At 44.8% G+C, this 15,543-nt stretch overlaps 1 protein-coding gene across 4 annotated transcripts in view; it reads left to right on the top strand.

Annotated features, from left to right (window-relative positions):
- ESYT2 (extended synaptotagmin 2) overlaps window positions 1–15,331 on the top strand; it is a 101,442-nt gene extending 86,111 nt beyond the window's left edge. For all 4 annotated transcript variants that reach the window (XM_001083514.5, XM_015135385.3, XM_077997841.1 and 1 more), the window contains 7 exons: window positions 2,378–2,527; window positions 4,206–4,579; window positions 6,965–7,063; window positions 8,899–9,030; window positions 10,638–10,743; window positions 11,855–11,904; window positions 12,073–15,331. In XM_001083514.5, coding sequence (XP_001083514.3) covers window positions 2,378–2,527; window positions 4,206–4,579; window positions 6,965–7,063; window positions 8,899–9,030; window positions 10,638–10,743; window positions 11,855–11,904; window positions 12,073–12,118 — 957 coding nt within the window. In that variant the 3' untranslated portion in view covers window positions 12,119–15,331. The remainder of the gene's footprint in view (window positions 1–2,377; window positions 2,528–4,205; window positions 4,580–6,964; window positions 7,064–8,898; window positions 9,031–10,637; window positions 10,744–11,854; window positions 11,905–12,072) is intronic.
- Window positions 15,332–15,543: the final 212 nt, after the last annotated feature.

Raw genomic sequence — 15,543 nt, 5'->3', positions numbered from 1 at the left:
CTACCCACCCACCTCGGCCTCCCAAAGTGCTGGGATTACATACATGAGCCATCGTGCCTGGCCTGTCTTCTCTTTCTTCCTAATAAGTCTTACAAGATGTTTATTGATTTTATTTTCTCAAAGAACCAATTTTTTATTTAATTGTCATTATTGCTTTTCTTTTACTATTTCATTGACTTCTACTACGATCATTATAATTTCAGTCCCACTTTGGGTCTTGTTTGCTTCTGTTTTTCTAGTTTCTTAAAGAAGAAGCCTGAGACATTTCTGTTTTTATTATGTAGGCATTTACTCCAATAAATTTCACTTTGAATTCTGCTTTAGCTACATCTCACAAATTTTGACTTGTGGTTTTGTTTTCTCTTCTTTTGATGTCTCCTTTTGATTATTATTATTTCCTTAATTTCCCTTTCAATTTTTTCCTTTGACCCATGTATGGGTTATTTTGGTGTGTTACTTAGTTTCCATATGTTTTGGGTTTTTTTTTTAATCTTTCTATTATTGATTCCAATTTCATTCCATAGTGATCAGAATACGTACTTTGTATGACATGAGCCCTTTTATGTTTGAGACCAGCTTTATGGCCCAGAGCACTGCCTGTGCTAGGACACACTCCACATGCACCTGTAGGCTGTGTGCCTTTCTGGTGTTGGCGAGTGTCTCATGAATGTCAGTAGGTCAGGGTGGTTGGTGGCATTGCTCAGGTCCTCTGGGACCTTACTAATTCTCAGACTACTTCTTGTATCAGGTATGAAGAGCATGGTGTTTAAATCTCTGAATTTATATTTTTTCTCAGCCTCTGTTTTTGTTTCTTGTATCTTGAACCTCTCTTGATAGGTGTGTGTGAACAGCTGGGCCTAGGAGACCTGGTCATTCTGGGCTTGCCTGGCCCTGTCTCATTATTCTGTGTTGGTCGTTTTATTAGGTTGGTGCAAAAGTAATTGCAGTTTTTGCCATTGAAACTGCAGTTAATTTTGCAGCAACCTGATACTTTTTTACATTCTGTTTTGTACAAAAGGATTTGTGTTTTGTCTAGCTGGTTTTTCCTTCATAAAGTGCACTTATATATTCTCAAAATAATCTATGCTTACTGGACTTCGGATTTTAAAAATAGCTTTTAAAGTTCTACAAACATTGTCATAGTTATTTCATTTAAAATTGCTTTTGTGATTATAGTTTAGTTTAAAAAGAAGCAAGCAATCAAGCTTTTAGGTTTTCCTGAGTAGCTATGGGTTAATTTCTCTGACCATTTTTGTATAGCCTGAGAAACCTTCAGAGTTCTTACTCTATTTGATTAAATTATTTTCTATTACAGCCATCTAACAGGAATAATTCCTGTTACAGAAATAATGTGGAGGGTTATTATTCAGGAAAAAGAGGCTGGGCATGGTGGCTCACACCTGTAATCTCAGCACTTTGGGAGGCTGAGATGAGAGGATCACTGAGGCCAAGAGTTTGAGACCAGCCTGGACAACATAGTGAGATCCGCCTCCATTTTTTTTTTTAATAGGAAAATTACCTTGCATTTAAAGCAAATGCTATAAATTTTCTTTAATGTGGATTTTGAATAGAGAAGGTTTAAAAGGCACTTTGAAATGTATTGTCTCCATAAATGTCATGAGTAGAAACTTTATATATCATTATGAATGTGTATTGCCACCATTTTCCCAGGGGTTAAAAGACAGGTAGACTATTGCCTATTAACCCAGGGTTCTCCTAACCGATTGGTCATTATTGTCATTATTGCTTTTCTCATTTGTCATTATTACATCATTTCTTTCTGTGCTCATTGTGATCTATAATGAGGAAATAGCAGATCTTTTGCTTGTTAACAGTGTTTTGTGTCTTTCTCGGGAGAGGTTTTGTACCATGTTAATCATTATGGAAACACTACTTAAGAGAATATGACTGAAATATGTTTGGGTTTTTAAAAATATCTTTCTTACAGACTAATATTGTCTGTGGACCTTTCTACGTTTGTTTGTTTTTGAAACAGTTTTGTCACCCAGGCTGCAGTGCAGTGGTGCAATCTCGGCTCACTGCAGCCTCCTCCTCCCGGGTTCAAGTGATTCTCATGCCTCAGCCTCCCAAGTAGCTGGGACTACAGGTGCGTGCCGCCACGCCCGACTAATTTTTTGTATTTTTAGTACAGATGGGGTTTCGCCATGTTGGCCAGGCTGATCTCGAACCCCTGGCCTCAGGTGATCTGAGCCTCCCTAAGTGCTGAAATTACAGGTGTGAGCCACCCCACCTGGCTCCTTTCTACATTTTCTAAGTTCCTATCTCTGAGAACAAAAGGTCAGCAGCTTAGAAAACGTAGAAAGGTTCTGCAGACATGATCCTAGTTATGCCAGTGTTTCTACCCTGTGTTTTGCAGGTCAGAGACGAGCAGCACCAGTGTTCCCTGGGGAACCTGAAGGTCCCCCTCAGCCAGCTGCTTACCAGTGAGGACATGACCCTGAACCAGCGCTTCCAGCTCAGTAACTCGGGTCCAAACAGCACCATCAAGATGAAGATTGCCCTCTGGGTATCGTGTCGTCCTGCAGTGAACACCATAGGGGATGGGGAGGCCGGTGCTGGCAGGGATACCTGTGGGCCCCGGGCATGAGGCCGGTGAAGAAAGGTCTGTGTCGGCTGCAGCTCTGGGCCACAGGAGGGCGCCGGTGCAGGGAGGAGACACTGTTGCTGGGTATCAGAGGGCTACGGGGAGAAGACAAAGGGTAGGACTTAGCCATAGAACAGGCCACATTTCCAGGTTGCCTGAGCAGGCCCATGGCTACTCACAGTACTTTCCTGTGAACCCAGCAACCTTACCGTTATCCTTTGGCCCAGAAAGTGTTACTGTTGGTATCAACAAGGTTTTCTCCTGAGTCTAACTTTTCAAAGGTTGTTCAGAAGAGATAATTTAATAAAACTCCATGAGACAGTAGAACTTACAGGAAAAAAATACTTTTTGTCCAAAATAAACGGTGATTCATTTGTAAATAGCTAAGGAAATGTTGAAAGTAAAACTGGCAAACATATGGAGAAACACTAAAATTCATGAATCAAGGAAATGCAAATTAAAATGAAGAGCCAGCTTTTTTAGAAAATTAAAACAAATGACTTCTGTTGAGAGGGCAATGGGAACAGCCTCCTTGCCCCCGGCAGAGACTGGGGGTGTCTCACACCTCTCCAGAGGGAGCTGCGGCATCCCGGAGCCATTCATCTGAAGGCTCCTTGGCCTTCCTTCTAGAAACCTGACTCTTGTTTTGTGATACAAAGTGTGGGGAGACCAGGAACATAAAGATGTTCACTGCAGCGTTATTTCCTAAAACCAGAAAAAATCTTTAAGCTATCACAGTCACCCCAGAGTGGAATGATTTACAAGGTGTAGACTCTGCTCAAGCCAGCCCAGGGACCACATAACTGGGAGACCGCAGGCCTTTTGGGTACCACCTGCTCCTGTGCTCACACAGGAGCAACTGGGAGACCCCAGGTCCTGCGGGTACCCCTGTTCCTGCACTCATGCCAGGTTGTTTAGGGTAATCTTGCTGGATAGCAAGGGTTCCGGACTTTCTTCCTTCCTCTGGGGACGCTGGGTGGAAACCACCTTTATTGAATATGGAATTTGGTCTTCTGTCGAGGAAACGCGACTCTGGGCTCTTGAAGTAAAAACGTTTTCCCACAATTGCATAGAAATATGTGCAAACGGAAGAGACTAGAGGAATACACAGAAGTGCCATGGGGGGCTCCTTGCCTGAGACATGGCCTGGGGAAGCTGGAGGAGCTTCTGCCCAGGTTGTGTGGCACCAGAGGGTCAGCTTCAGGGGGGTGGCCTGCCCTTCCACACCGTCCAAGCTTATCACTGCCACCACCCTGTTGCTGCCACCAGAGCCTGAAGGTGCGATGCCCCAGCTACTTAGCAGGCTGCGGCGGGAGGCTCTCTTGAGGCCAGGAGCTTGGGGTGTAGTGCGCAATGGTCACACCTGTGGACAGCTATGGCACTCCGGCCTGTGCAGCTTAGCGAGTCTCCCCATCTCTAGGGGAAAAAGTGGTGTTTGTATCACAGAAGTGATACTTTGGTTACTTAAACTTTACTTTAAAAAAAAAGTTTGAGCTAAGTTTTAAAGAAATGTTTGCAGATAAAGACATCCCAAGCTGTTCCAGTATTAGGATGTTACAGGGTCACCAAGTTTAATGTTTGTGTTTGTGTCCACCTCTAGGTGCTCCATCTGGAAAAGCGAGAAAGGCCTCCCGACCACCAACACTCAGCTCAAGTCAAACGGCCCTCTGTGTCCAAAGAGGGGAGGAAAACATCCGTCAAATCTCATATGTCTGGGTCTCCAGGCCCTGGCGGCAGCAACACAGCTCCATCCACACCAGTCATTGGGGGCAGTGATAAGCCTGGTGTGGAAGAAAAGGCCCAGCCCCCTGAGGCCGGCCCTCAGGGGCTGCACGACCTGGGCAGAAGCTCCTCCAGCCTCCTGGCCTCCCCAGGCCACATCTCGGCCAAGGAGCCCACCCCCAGCATCGCCTCGGACATCTCGCTGCCCATCGCCACCCAGGAGCTGCGGCAGCGGCTGAGGCAGCTGGAAAAGTAACTAAGTGCAGCCATGTTGTTTCTCAGCAGCAGAGCACGCGCTGCCCACCCTGGGGGAGTGGGTTGAACGCAGCAGAGCACGAGGCCGGCGTGCTTGGGGGAGGGAGGCGTCATCTTGTGTTAACTGAAAGCACTAAAGGTTGTGTTGCTGTTGTGCTCACTGCGTCTTGGACTTTGGAAATAAAACCTGCGGTTTTCTAGGATTTAGTCATTTAAAGATTAAAACGTGATGGAGTAATAGGTTTCACAATAGGAAAGACAGGAGGCAGCGCCGGGACGCTGCTGTGTGCCTGGGCTCCTGCCAGGAAGACAGATGCAGAGCTGGCCTGCAGGCCTCGCTGTGGCCCGGAGAAGCCCTGGCTTCCCCGTTGTGCGAGGACAGAACCTGCTCTTCTCATGCAGTCAGATCCCATCGCTGCCGCCCAGTCTCTTGGGTTTGTGTTTAGATGTCTGTGTTGGCTCCTTATTTAAGCCCCGTGACTTATAGGTGTGTGAAGGGTTTCTTTGGATAAGGAGGAAAAAGTCATCTGTAGCTATCACAAGCTTCAGATGTTAACCTTTTCCTCTAGGTGGAAGAAACAAAATTGACCCTTGAAATAGTTCTCCGTGTGTGGAGTTATAAGAGGTGTGTCGAGTGATAAGAAAATAGTAAAACAAACGGAGGCAAAGGTGGAAGCATGTTTGCTTCTGAGCTGTTAGAAAAAGCACACGCAGACTGTGGGGCTTGCACAGCCACCCTCCTCTGAGCCACACTTTTTTCTTTCATGCTTTCTCACGTCTACTATTTTGGAAAGAAGAAAACATTCCTTCTCTCTTGCTCCAGAAGGAAATAGAATTTTAAACAAGGAACGACTTTTTCTCAGGAGCTCAATTTGGGAAGTAGAAATGATCTTAGGGGCCACTGAACAAGACCGGTTGTCATTTTGGGGGTCTGTGTTCCATCCTTGAGCAGAGAGAAATGGAAGGAAGGGCGCTGCAGTCTCAGATGGGAAGAGAGCACGTGACTTGCATGAGGCTTTGAGATGGGACACGCAGATTCGGGTAGGACAGGCTAGAAACTGCTTAACAAGGACCACAGAGGTGACGCTTGTACTAAGGACACTGTGTGGTTTCAACCTCGGGTGCTCACTTGGTGAATCATAAGATCTGCACGTTTAGAAAGGAGACTATTCCTTAGCGGGTTGCAGCCTGCAGGCCGGCCAGCCTGACAGGTTGGGAAGTGCAGCCTCTCTCTGAGTCCGGAAGCATCTCCGGAAGGGTAGGGCAGGAGCTTTGTGCGGAGCGCATGTCCTCAGCAGGTTCCAGGAGGAGCTGGGAATGCCACAGAGTGCCCAGCCTCTCTAGAGCAGCCAGCAGCAGTCTGTGGTCAGGGTCGGCCATCAGGAGGAGGTTCTGAAGTCAGCCGCTCGTCATTCAAAGCTGCAGTTAGTGCCAGTGAAGCAGCGGTCAGTGAGTCAGCCTCTGGATCAGGACAGGCTGTGATTGCTTGAACACTGCTGCTCTCGAGGCCAGTGCTTGTTTAGCTGCTGGAGAAAGAGACGCCTGGTGGTTGGTAGAACCCAGTTGATTCTGTAAGTGTTGGGTGTGAGGCTTACCCTTGCCTGGCATGGCCCCAGGTCGTCTTTGTAGTTTGGTGTCTTATTGCCACAAAGAGCCTGTTCCTTCAGCCTTGTGATCTCTGTTGTAGCATTAATGCCAGTCAGTGGTTGCGTCTGAGCTGCGAAGGGAGTGGGTATAAATAACGTCCCGTCCTGTTGTGGTCAGGAACTCAGTGTTTAAGGTTTCTCTGGGGTCCCCTGGGTCTACTCATGTGGGAGGGGGGTGGGGGCTTAGGATTTTATTTTTAGTTCTCAGGACCCTAACTAAAAAACTGTCAGTTGGCTGGATGCTATGGCTCACGCCTGGGAGGCCGAAGCAGCTGGATCACCTGAGGTCAGGAATTCAAGACCAGCCTGGCCAACATGGTGAAACCCTGTCTCTACTAAAATTACAAAACATTAGCTGGGCTTGGTGGCAGGTGCCTGTAATCCCAGCTACTCGGGAGGCTGAGGCAGGAGAATTGCTTGAACCCAGGAGGTGGAGATTAGTGAGCCAAGATTACACCACTGCGCTCCAGCCTGGGCAACAAGAGCAAAACTCCGTCTCAAAAAAAAAAAACCACAACTGTCAGTTTTGAATAATTAATTTATATTGAGGCCTCAAGTAAAATATTCATCTGTTTGACTTGTACCCAGAAGTTTCAAATTATATTTAAGTTCATGGGTAATTTGACTTCTTTTTGTCTAAATGAATAGAAATTATCTTATTTTGTACAGTAGACCAATGAGTCACAACGTTCTCCAGTCTCAGGCAAGCTGGTAACTTTCTGCTCTTTTCCCACAGTGGGACGACCCTGGGACAGTCTCCACTGGGGCAGATCCAGCTGACCATTCGGCACAGCTCGCAGAGAAACAAGCTCATCGTGGTCGTGCATGCCTGCAGGTGGGGGCTGGGGTCGCCACGCGCCTGCTGCGTTGCTGCCGAGTGTGGATGCTGGATAGGATGATGCAGATACCCACCTCTGGGATTATCAAACATCCATTTATGTTTCATTTAGAAAGGACAAAGCAATTAAACCTCCACAGACGGTGCTCATAAAGGGTGTCAACACTGCCTGTGTCACATGACGTTTTGGTCCCCGAAGTACAACGGTCCGCTAAGATCATACCATATTTTTACTGTACGTTTTATGTATTTAAATAGACAGATATGGCTTGGTGCGGTGGCTCACGCCTGTAATCCCAGCACTTTGGGAGGCTGAGGTGGGCGGATCACCTGAGGTCTGGAGTTCGAGACCAGCCTGACCAAAGTGGAAAAACCCTGTCTCTACTAAAAATACAAAATTAGCCGGGTGTGGTGGCGCATGCCTGTAATCCCAGCTACTAGGGAGGCTGATGCAGAATTACTTGAACCCAGGAGGCAGAGGTTGCTATGAGCCAAGATTGCGTCATTGCACTCCAGCCTGGGCAACAAGAGCGAAACTCTGTCTCAAAAAGAAAAAAAATAAATATGTCACAATTGCCTGCAGTATTCAGCACAGTAGCGTACTGTACAAATGTGTAGCCTAGAGCAGGAGGAATATATGTGTGTGTGTGTGTGTGTGTGTGTTTGAAGACAGAGTTTCACTTTGTCCCCCAGGCTGGAGTGCAGTGGCACGATCTCATTTTACTGCAACTTCTGCTTCCTGGGTTCAAGCAATTCTCCTGCCTCAGCCACCCGGGTAGTTGGGATTACAGGCGTGCACCACCTCGTCCAGCTAACTTGTGTTTTTAGTAGACACTGGGTCTCACCATGTTGGCCAGGCCTCCTGAGTAGCTGGGACTATAGGTGGAAGCCACGGGCCTGGCTAATTTTTAATTTTTTTGTGGAGATGCTGGTCTCTAATTCCTGGCCTCCCAAGCACTGGGATTATAGACATGAGCCACCATGACTGGCCTCATCAGGAAAAATTTATTTTAACTTGTTCGTTATATTATTTTAATAAGTATAAAGTCAGGTGACTTGCTTTAATTGCATTTGGTTAGCAATGATACTGTGGGCTTATGAACTCTTTTCCTTTTATTGCCATTTTCTCTGTCCCGTTAGTGGTTTAAAATACGATATAAAAATTTGGAGCTTATAAGTAGCTGTTGGAAACATAGGAAACTAAAATTAGTACCGTTTAGAAAGATGATATAACTGTAGAGTTCAATACATCACTCTTGAGAAGTTCGTATATTCTTGCCACTAAGATAATGACCGTGGGGTATACTGTTTGAGAGGAGTCTAGCAAAACAATCCCTACTAGACTTTGGGGTCAGTCAGCAAGCGAAGAATGTGGGGGCCCGTGCAGCTGGGCACTTGACCGCGTTTGGCAAAGGAGCAGCCCCCATCTGGAGGAGTAGGCATTGTGGGGTGGAGGCGAGCAGCCCAGGCAGGTCTGTGGGTGTCTCCTGGGGGCCTGGCTTGCTTGGCTGAGAGAGAGAAAATGGCAGAAGCATTGTGGAACAACAGCCATCACTCTGTTACAAGCAGAGACCAAGGACTTAGAACGTCCTCCAAACTCTGGGCTCGAGAAATGAAGGCCGAAGTCGCCGCTGAGAAAGCCACTAAGAAAGGAGTTTGGGAGACACCACCAGGCAGCCATCAGGGGAGGCAAAAGCACCTCGCACATTCTGTTCCTTGTTACTTCTCAGTTTTTAGATACACACGAAATAAAAGCTTGATAAAGCACATCTGAATGTGCTGCTAATTCTCTTTTTCTTGATCCTAATACCTTGTCTCCTCTGGTTTGTAAGAAACCTCATTGCCTTCTCTGAAGACGGCTCTGACCCCTACGTCCGCATGTATTTATTACCAGACAAGAGGCGGTCAGGAAGGAGGAAAACACACGTATCAAAGAAAACGTTAAATCCCGTGTTTGATCAAAGGTACGATATTTTATCCAGCCGCGGATAGACTGCCTGGTTGAAGTGGCAGATTAAGAAGGCCCTACTAAATGGTGCCTTTGAATGGCCGAAGCACATAAATCAGCTGTTGAGAAGTTCAGTCAGAAACCAAATTTCAGCAAACATACGTCTCAAATAAGCGTTTTGGCCTTTATGTAGAAGCTCTAAATATAGTAAATTCAAGTTATAACCCTGTGGACACGGAGACTAGTGGTTAAATAAAGATCAAGTTATTGATGGCCCTGAAGAAGTCATTTTTGGGGGTTATATCTGTTGACATTTTGGGGGTTATATCTGTTGACACTTTGAGGGTTATGTTGACATTTTGGGCGTTCTATCTGTTGACATTTTGGGGATTGTATCTTGACATTTTGGGGGTTCTGTCTGTTGACATTTTGGGGGTTCTATTTGACATTTTGGGGGTTCTGTCTGTTGACACTTAACTATGTTATCAGTTAAAACTGAAAATTTAAGGATACATCTATTTTTAATTTTGTTTTAAAATAACATAAGCCCCAACAATCTTAAAGTATGACATATTGAAAAAACAACTGTATTTCCAAAAATAAAACACATAATAATGAAAAGAATAATATTATTCTGCATTTTTGCTCATCTCTTTAGTGGTCTGGCTTGAGAGGCTGGAGTCTGCTTCTGTGGTCAGGGTGATTTGGCAATGTCCTTAGAGGGTCTCAAGAGACCCCCCCAGGGGTTATTGGCCCCCACTTAAAGAGCCGCCAATCTGTACCAATTTGGTATCTTACATAATTGTCCCCTGGTGCTTCGAAACCCACCCATGTTTTGGGAAATGATAATAATACAGTTGTATGGTGTCGCTATCTGCTAATTCAGTTTACATTGCATCTTTAAACATCCTCCGCATTCATTGTACTTTCATACAAGTGGATTTATGTAAAACACACATCAGAAACTGGCAGGCCTGCATCAGCCCCTGATGAGGTTGTGCAGAGTGCTCCTATCCATCCGAAGCATTTAAGCATCTGGGGACTCCACTTGCCCATCTGGGTTTCCAGCACTGTGGCCTGGGGCAGGCACCCGCCAGCCCCCAGGAGAGACGCCCTGCAGGCTACTGAGTGCAGCGTCTGGCTGAGCATCACAAGGGCTTTGGAGGCCTTGTCCCTCCTGCGAAGCTGCAGGCGCGTACTTTTTTTATTGGAGAGGGTGGGAATAGGGCCTGAAGACTGAACAGGTGGCTGGAAAGCCTGAGTGAGTGGGCTGTTCTGGAACTGCTGTTCTGTCAACACTATCCCATATTTTAACCCCCAGGAAGAGTCAGACATGTTCAGAGACGCTCCTCACCCACCCATGAGTGAGCCAGGGACTGTGGGACCCAGACATCTGTGGGTGCCAGAGCCTTCTTTTATGTGTGGGAAACAAAAAAAAAATGTTGGTTTTTGAGTCTTCCTGAAATGCCAGATGAAAACATTAGGTAGAAGAACTCAGTTTTACAATAAAAAACAAACATGACATTTGGAATGATCTCATGAGCAGAAATGCCATTTTTAGTTATGAGAAAATACAACAGAATGATGGATAAAGTTAAGTAAGGCTCTCGTTTCCTGTTTCAGCTTTGATTTCAGTGTTTCGTTACCAGAGGTGCAGAGGAGAACACTCGACGTCGCCGTGAAGAACAGCGGCGGTTTCCTGTCCAAAGACAAAGGGCTCCTTGGCAAAGTAAGTGCCAAACAAATCCCCGATCAGTTCCTGCGATTTGTAAAATTGAACATTTACCTGCAGTGCAGTGTTGAGACCATATTTGTGCAAGCGGAAAGGGTGAACTTAGGAGGTCAGTGCTTGTTTATAAATCGTGGGCTATAAAGACAGTCAATAAAACATCTGTGCTTTCTGAAAATATTTTAAGTTAATTGTTTTTACATATTCAGATTATTGATTCATTAACTATACTAATACCATGAACTTCTAGTTGAAGATTTTTTTTTAAGTCTTCAAATTTTTGTTCAAGTATCACATTGAAGGAAAATAATCTCTTACAATTCCATCTCCTCAACTGACGGCTCTGCTCTTTTTCTGAAATTCATTGGCTTTATTTATCTGAATTTCTTCTAGTCTTTGTCCATATTCACATTTAACTTTGGCATGTGGGTGTGTTATTTAAGAATGAAAGTAGAGTTCAGTTAGGGAGGAGGAGATTTGAGTCACAGGCATCATTTCGTCAGCTGTGCTGCCATGGAGGGCACGTGGGCCAACGCTCCTGTGAGTCGTCTCCACTGATATTCTGTCATAGCTGAATTTTAAGACTGCTGGTTGCATGAAGGATTTCTTAGATGTACTCAGCCATATAACTTACAGGTGCTCACAGGGGTAGAAAAGATTAAAAAAACAAGAGCCTTCAAAATAGGAGAGTCCATATTCCTAGACGAAGACAGAAGATGAGAGAGATGAGAAGAAGTGGTAAAAGATCTAAAAGACATCGCCTTAGCCTACTTTATGTATTTGTGTATTTATTTAGAGATAGGGTCTCTAGAAGCACAGACTGAAGTCCAGTGGCACGATCATGGCTCACTGCAGTTTCGAATCCTGGGCTCAAGCAATCCCTGTCTCAGCCTCCCGAGTTGCTGGGACCAAGGTGCATGTCAGCACGCCCAGATAAATTTTTTTTAATTTTTAGTAGAGACAAAGTTTCACTGTCTTGCCCAGGCTGGTCTCAAACTCTTGGGCTTAAGCAGTCCTCCCGTCTTGGCCTCCCAAAGTGGTGGGATTATAGGCGGGAGCCAGTGCCCCCAGCCCAGCCTACTTTAACTACTATTTTTTTTTAAACCCACAGGTATTGGTTGCTCTGGCATCTGAAGAACTTGCCAAAGGCTGGACCCAGTGGTGAGTGTCCCTGCTACAGACAGAGAACCCCAGCATGTAGCTAAAACACTTTCCCCGCCCGGTGGGTAGTGTCCCCCACAGACAGTGGCGGAACCCGACCCGTATCTGACAGGCTTTTCGTACTTGGTTCTGTGTCCGTCACCACCTCCCTGTCACTGTCTTTCTCAGGTATGACCTCACGGAAGACGGGACGAGGCCTCAGGTGATGACATAGCCACACCAGGCAGGACGGGTCCTCTTCAGCATAGCTCCTCAACCTCTGCCCGGAACACCCCGTCACAGACGTACCAATGTTATTTTTATAATTTCATGGATTTAGTTATACATACCTTAATAGTTTTATAAAGTTGTTGACATTTTAGGCAAATTTGGCCAATATTAGCATTAAATTTTATATGTTGGATTTCCTCTAGGGTTTCACCAGTTCCTACAACGTGCAATAGGGTGGTGGTAGCTCTTGTGTCTGTGGACTCTGCTCAGCTGTGTCCGTAGGGGCCGGATGTGTCTGTGCTTTACTATGGCCTTGTTTATATATCACTGAGGTATACTATGCTATGTAAATAGACTCTATATTTTTTATAATCTTTACATGCTGGTTTAAATTCAGAAGGAATAGATCAAGGAAATATATATATTTTCTTCTAAAACTTATGAAATTCTTGTGACAAATAATCATTTTCATCTTTGCGGCAAAAAGTTCTCAGTGACCTATTTTGTGGTGTTTCTTTTTAAAAACAAAAGCTGAAAGATTATTAAATGTTAGTATGTTTCTGCCCATTATGAATGATGAAATAAAGTATTCAAAATATTAACATTTTCATAAATATAAGGATGTATTACTGAGAAGTTGAAGGGCTTATGAGGAAAAATGTTTTATAACTGAGTAATATAAGATATTAAGAGAATTATGGTTCATATATCATACTAATCTGAAATTTCTTATATAAAAATGAAATCTTATGTTTATTTTAATTGCTGTTGTAACTTACTCATGAAACAGTATACAGACACCTTGTACTTTTCCTAGACTATAAGAACAGACTTTCCATGTTAGCAATTAAGCTATTGTCAAATAGTCAGTCATGAGCGGTTAATTTTCAATGTTTTCCCAGCCTATAAAAAAAGGAAGGTGCACGCTGCCCTTTTAAAGCTTGTGAGGTAAATTGGGATGAGTAGACAGGATATTGCATTAAAAATTGGAAGCTCGATCTCATTATAGTCAGGAGCAGCCAGCGTGACCTCACACATAGGATGGGGGACGTGTGAGCTAATGTGCACTGGCCACCACCAGGGTTGGGGGCACCACAGCTGTGAGCCCGGCCCCCGCTGTTCTCAGCAGCCACTTCCCAGGCTGCCTCACTTTATGCCGTGACTAACCTTAATATTGGGATATTGTTATGCAATTTTTATTCTGTTTAGACTATTAAAAGCATGTTTATGTACTTAAGAGTCCCCCAGACCTCCTGTGAGGTGAGGCTCTGTTGCAGTGTCTGTAAAGAAAGGATGCACATATGTAGACGATTAAGTGTATATTATAAGCTGTATGCTGAAAATGGCTTCCATAGCCATGAGAACATCTTAAAACTATGTATAAATATATTAAGGAAAATAGAGCTTTGTAATTTAAATTGGAGCTCTTAGCTTGTTTAATGGAACTACACAACTTGTGGGTAACTCACGTGACCAAACAAACCGAAGTGCCTGTGACGGAGGCCGGTGGCCAGTGGCTGTCTGCCCACCCTCCCTTCTAGCAGATTTCGATTTTGCTTCCATTTGTAACCTACCCTTGGCCGGTGGCTGTCTCCCCACCCTCCCTTCTAACAGATTTTAATTTTGTTTCCATTTATAATTTCTACTTTGAACCATGGGTTTACTTAGAATGAGTCTGTAGCTTCACAGCATATTTCATGTAATCATAAAGACCAGTATAGTCTGTCTCCTACTGAATGACATTTGACTGTAAAGCCTCTTGATAAACCATTTCCAATGTTAGTATATAGGATTATTTGGGAAGCATATCAGTACCTTTATAGACACACATGTACGCGTATGCACACAAAACATTTATGGTATTTATGGAAGACAGGTAATAACATTAAATCTAGTTGCTTTCCCATAGTATTAGATTTGTTGAAAGTTTTTTAAAAATCAGGTCTGTTGAAAGTCTTCTGTCGTAATCTATAAAGAAGCAGCACTCATCGAAATTGTAGCATGCCAGTAATTTTTACCAACATCCCATCCATCTGAGTTCTGCAGTCCTGTGTGTAACCCGCTCCGTGTGTGTTTTGCTTAATGGAAGGCTTTATTTAAGCACTTAGGCAGAGTAGACACAATTAAAGGTACAAGCCCAGAGGAAGGTTAAGCAGCACCGTGCCTGCCCTGAGGCAGTGGAGTCGGAAGCGCTGTCTCCAGGGCCTTGAGTGCCTGGAGGTTCTTGGCCTCCAGCAGCCGGCTCCTTTCTCTTTGAAAGAAAGGAAGGAAGGAAAGGGGGTGATTCTGAGGCACTGAAGTACCTCCCAGAGGTGGAGGGGAGAAGCCACCCTCGAGGCCACACTCAGCACTCCAGGATCCCAGTGATGTCAGACACTCTTGAGTTCTCAGAATGTTAATTTTCAGTTTTAAATAATTAGTTTATCTAAGAAAAGGGAATTTTAACTTTTCTACCTTGAGTCAAGCCAATGAAGGGAAAAATGAATTAACTTGGTAAATTTGAAGTGCAGCTCTGTTAGCTCGTATGTGTGGGTTCTTATCCTGATCCTGTGCCTTAAAAAGTAGGAAGGTGTTTCCAAGTTCAGATTAAAACAGAAGCAGCTGACTGGGCCTGGTGGCTCACGCCTGTAATCCCAACACTTTGGGAGGCCAAGGTGGGCGGATCACCTGAGGTCAGGAGTTCAAGACCAGCCTGGCCAACATGACGAAACCCCGTCTTTACTAAAAATACAAAAATTAGCCAGGCGTGGTGGTGGAGTGCACGCCTGTAATCCCAGCTACTACTCAGGAGGCTGAGGCAGGAGAATCGCTTGAACCCAGGAGGTGGAGGTTGCAGTGAGCTGAAATCACGCCACTGCACTCCAGCCTGGGCGACAGAGTGAGACTCCATCTCAAAAAATAAATAAAATAGAAGCAGCCTTGTAACTGTATTTACCATGATAGTATATTCTGCACGGTAAAAATTCCTTTTACAGACATTCTTTATCGAGAGGTCGGCCCTTCTTTTTCAGGCACCTAAGCCAAATGCAGACCTGTGTGTAGCTGTGTGTTTTCTTCTGTGTTTGCCGCATTTATTCCACCTCCAGCTGGACCCCCCACTGCAAATAGAGAACAACGGTGGGGGGTGCAGGTTAAAAAGTAGAGAATGTCCTTTCTGTTCAACTAATTTCACATGACAGTGCATGTATTTATTCAATAAAACTTTTACGTTAGCTCACTCGTGATTTGTTTTTTCTGTGTCTTTTGAAGGGAGGTGTTCAGTGTGCAGTCAGATAATTTGAAAGGAGACGCCATGCACTGTTTTCATTTGCTGTCTCCACTCGCATTTTCCGAGCAGCTACATCGGAGCAGCTGACATCCTTCCTGTTGCTCCCAGCTCAGTGTGACTCTCCTCTGCCCAGCACATTATACTCTGCATGTCGAAAACAG

Source organism: Macaca mulatta, chromosome 3, assembly GCF_049350105.2.
Source record: "Macaca mulatta isolate MMU2019108-1 chromosome 3, T2T-MMU8v2.0, whole genome shotgun sequence".
Classification (NCBI taxonomy): Eukaryota; Metazoa; Chordata; class Mammalia; order Primates; family Cercopithecidae; genus Macaca; species Macaca mulatta.
The sequence above is the reverse complement of the archived record's forward strand: the minus strand, read 5'-3'. Positions and strand labels throughout refer to the sequence as shown.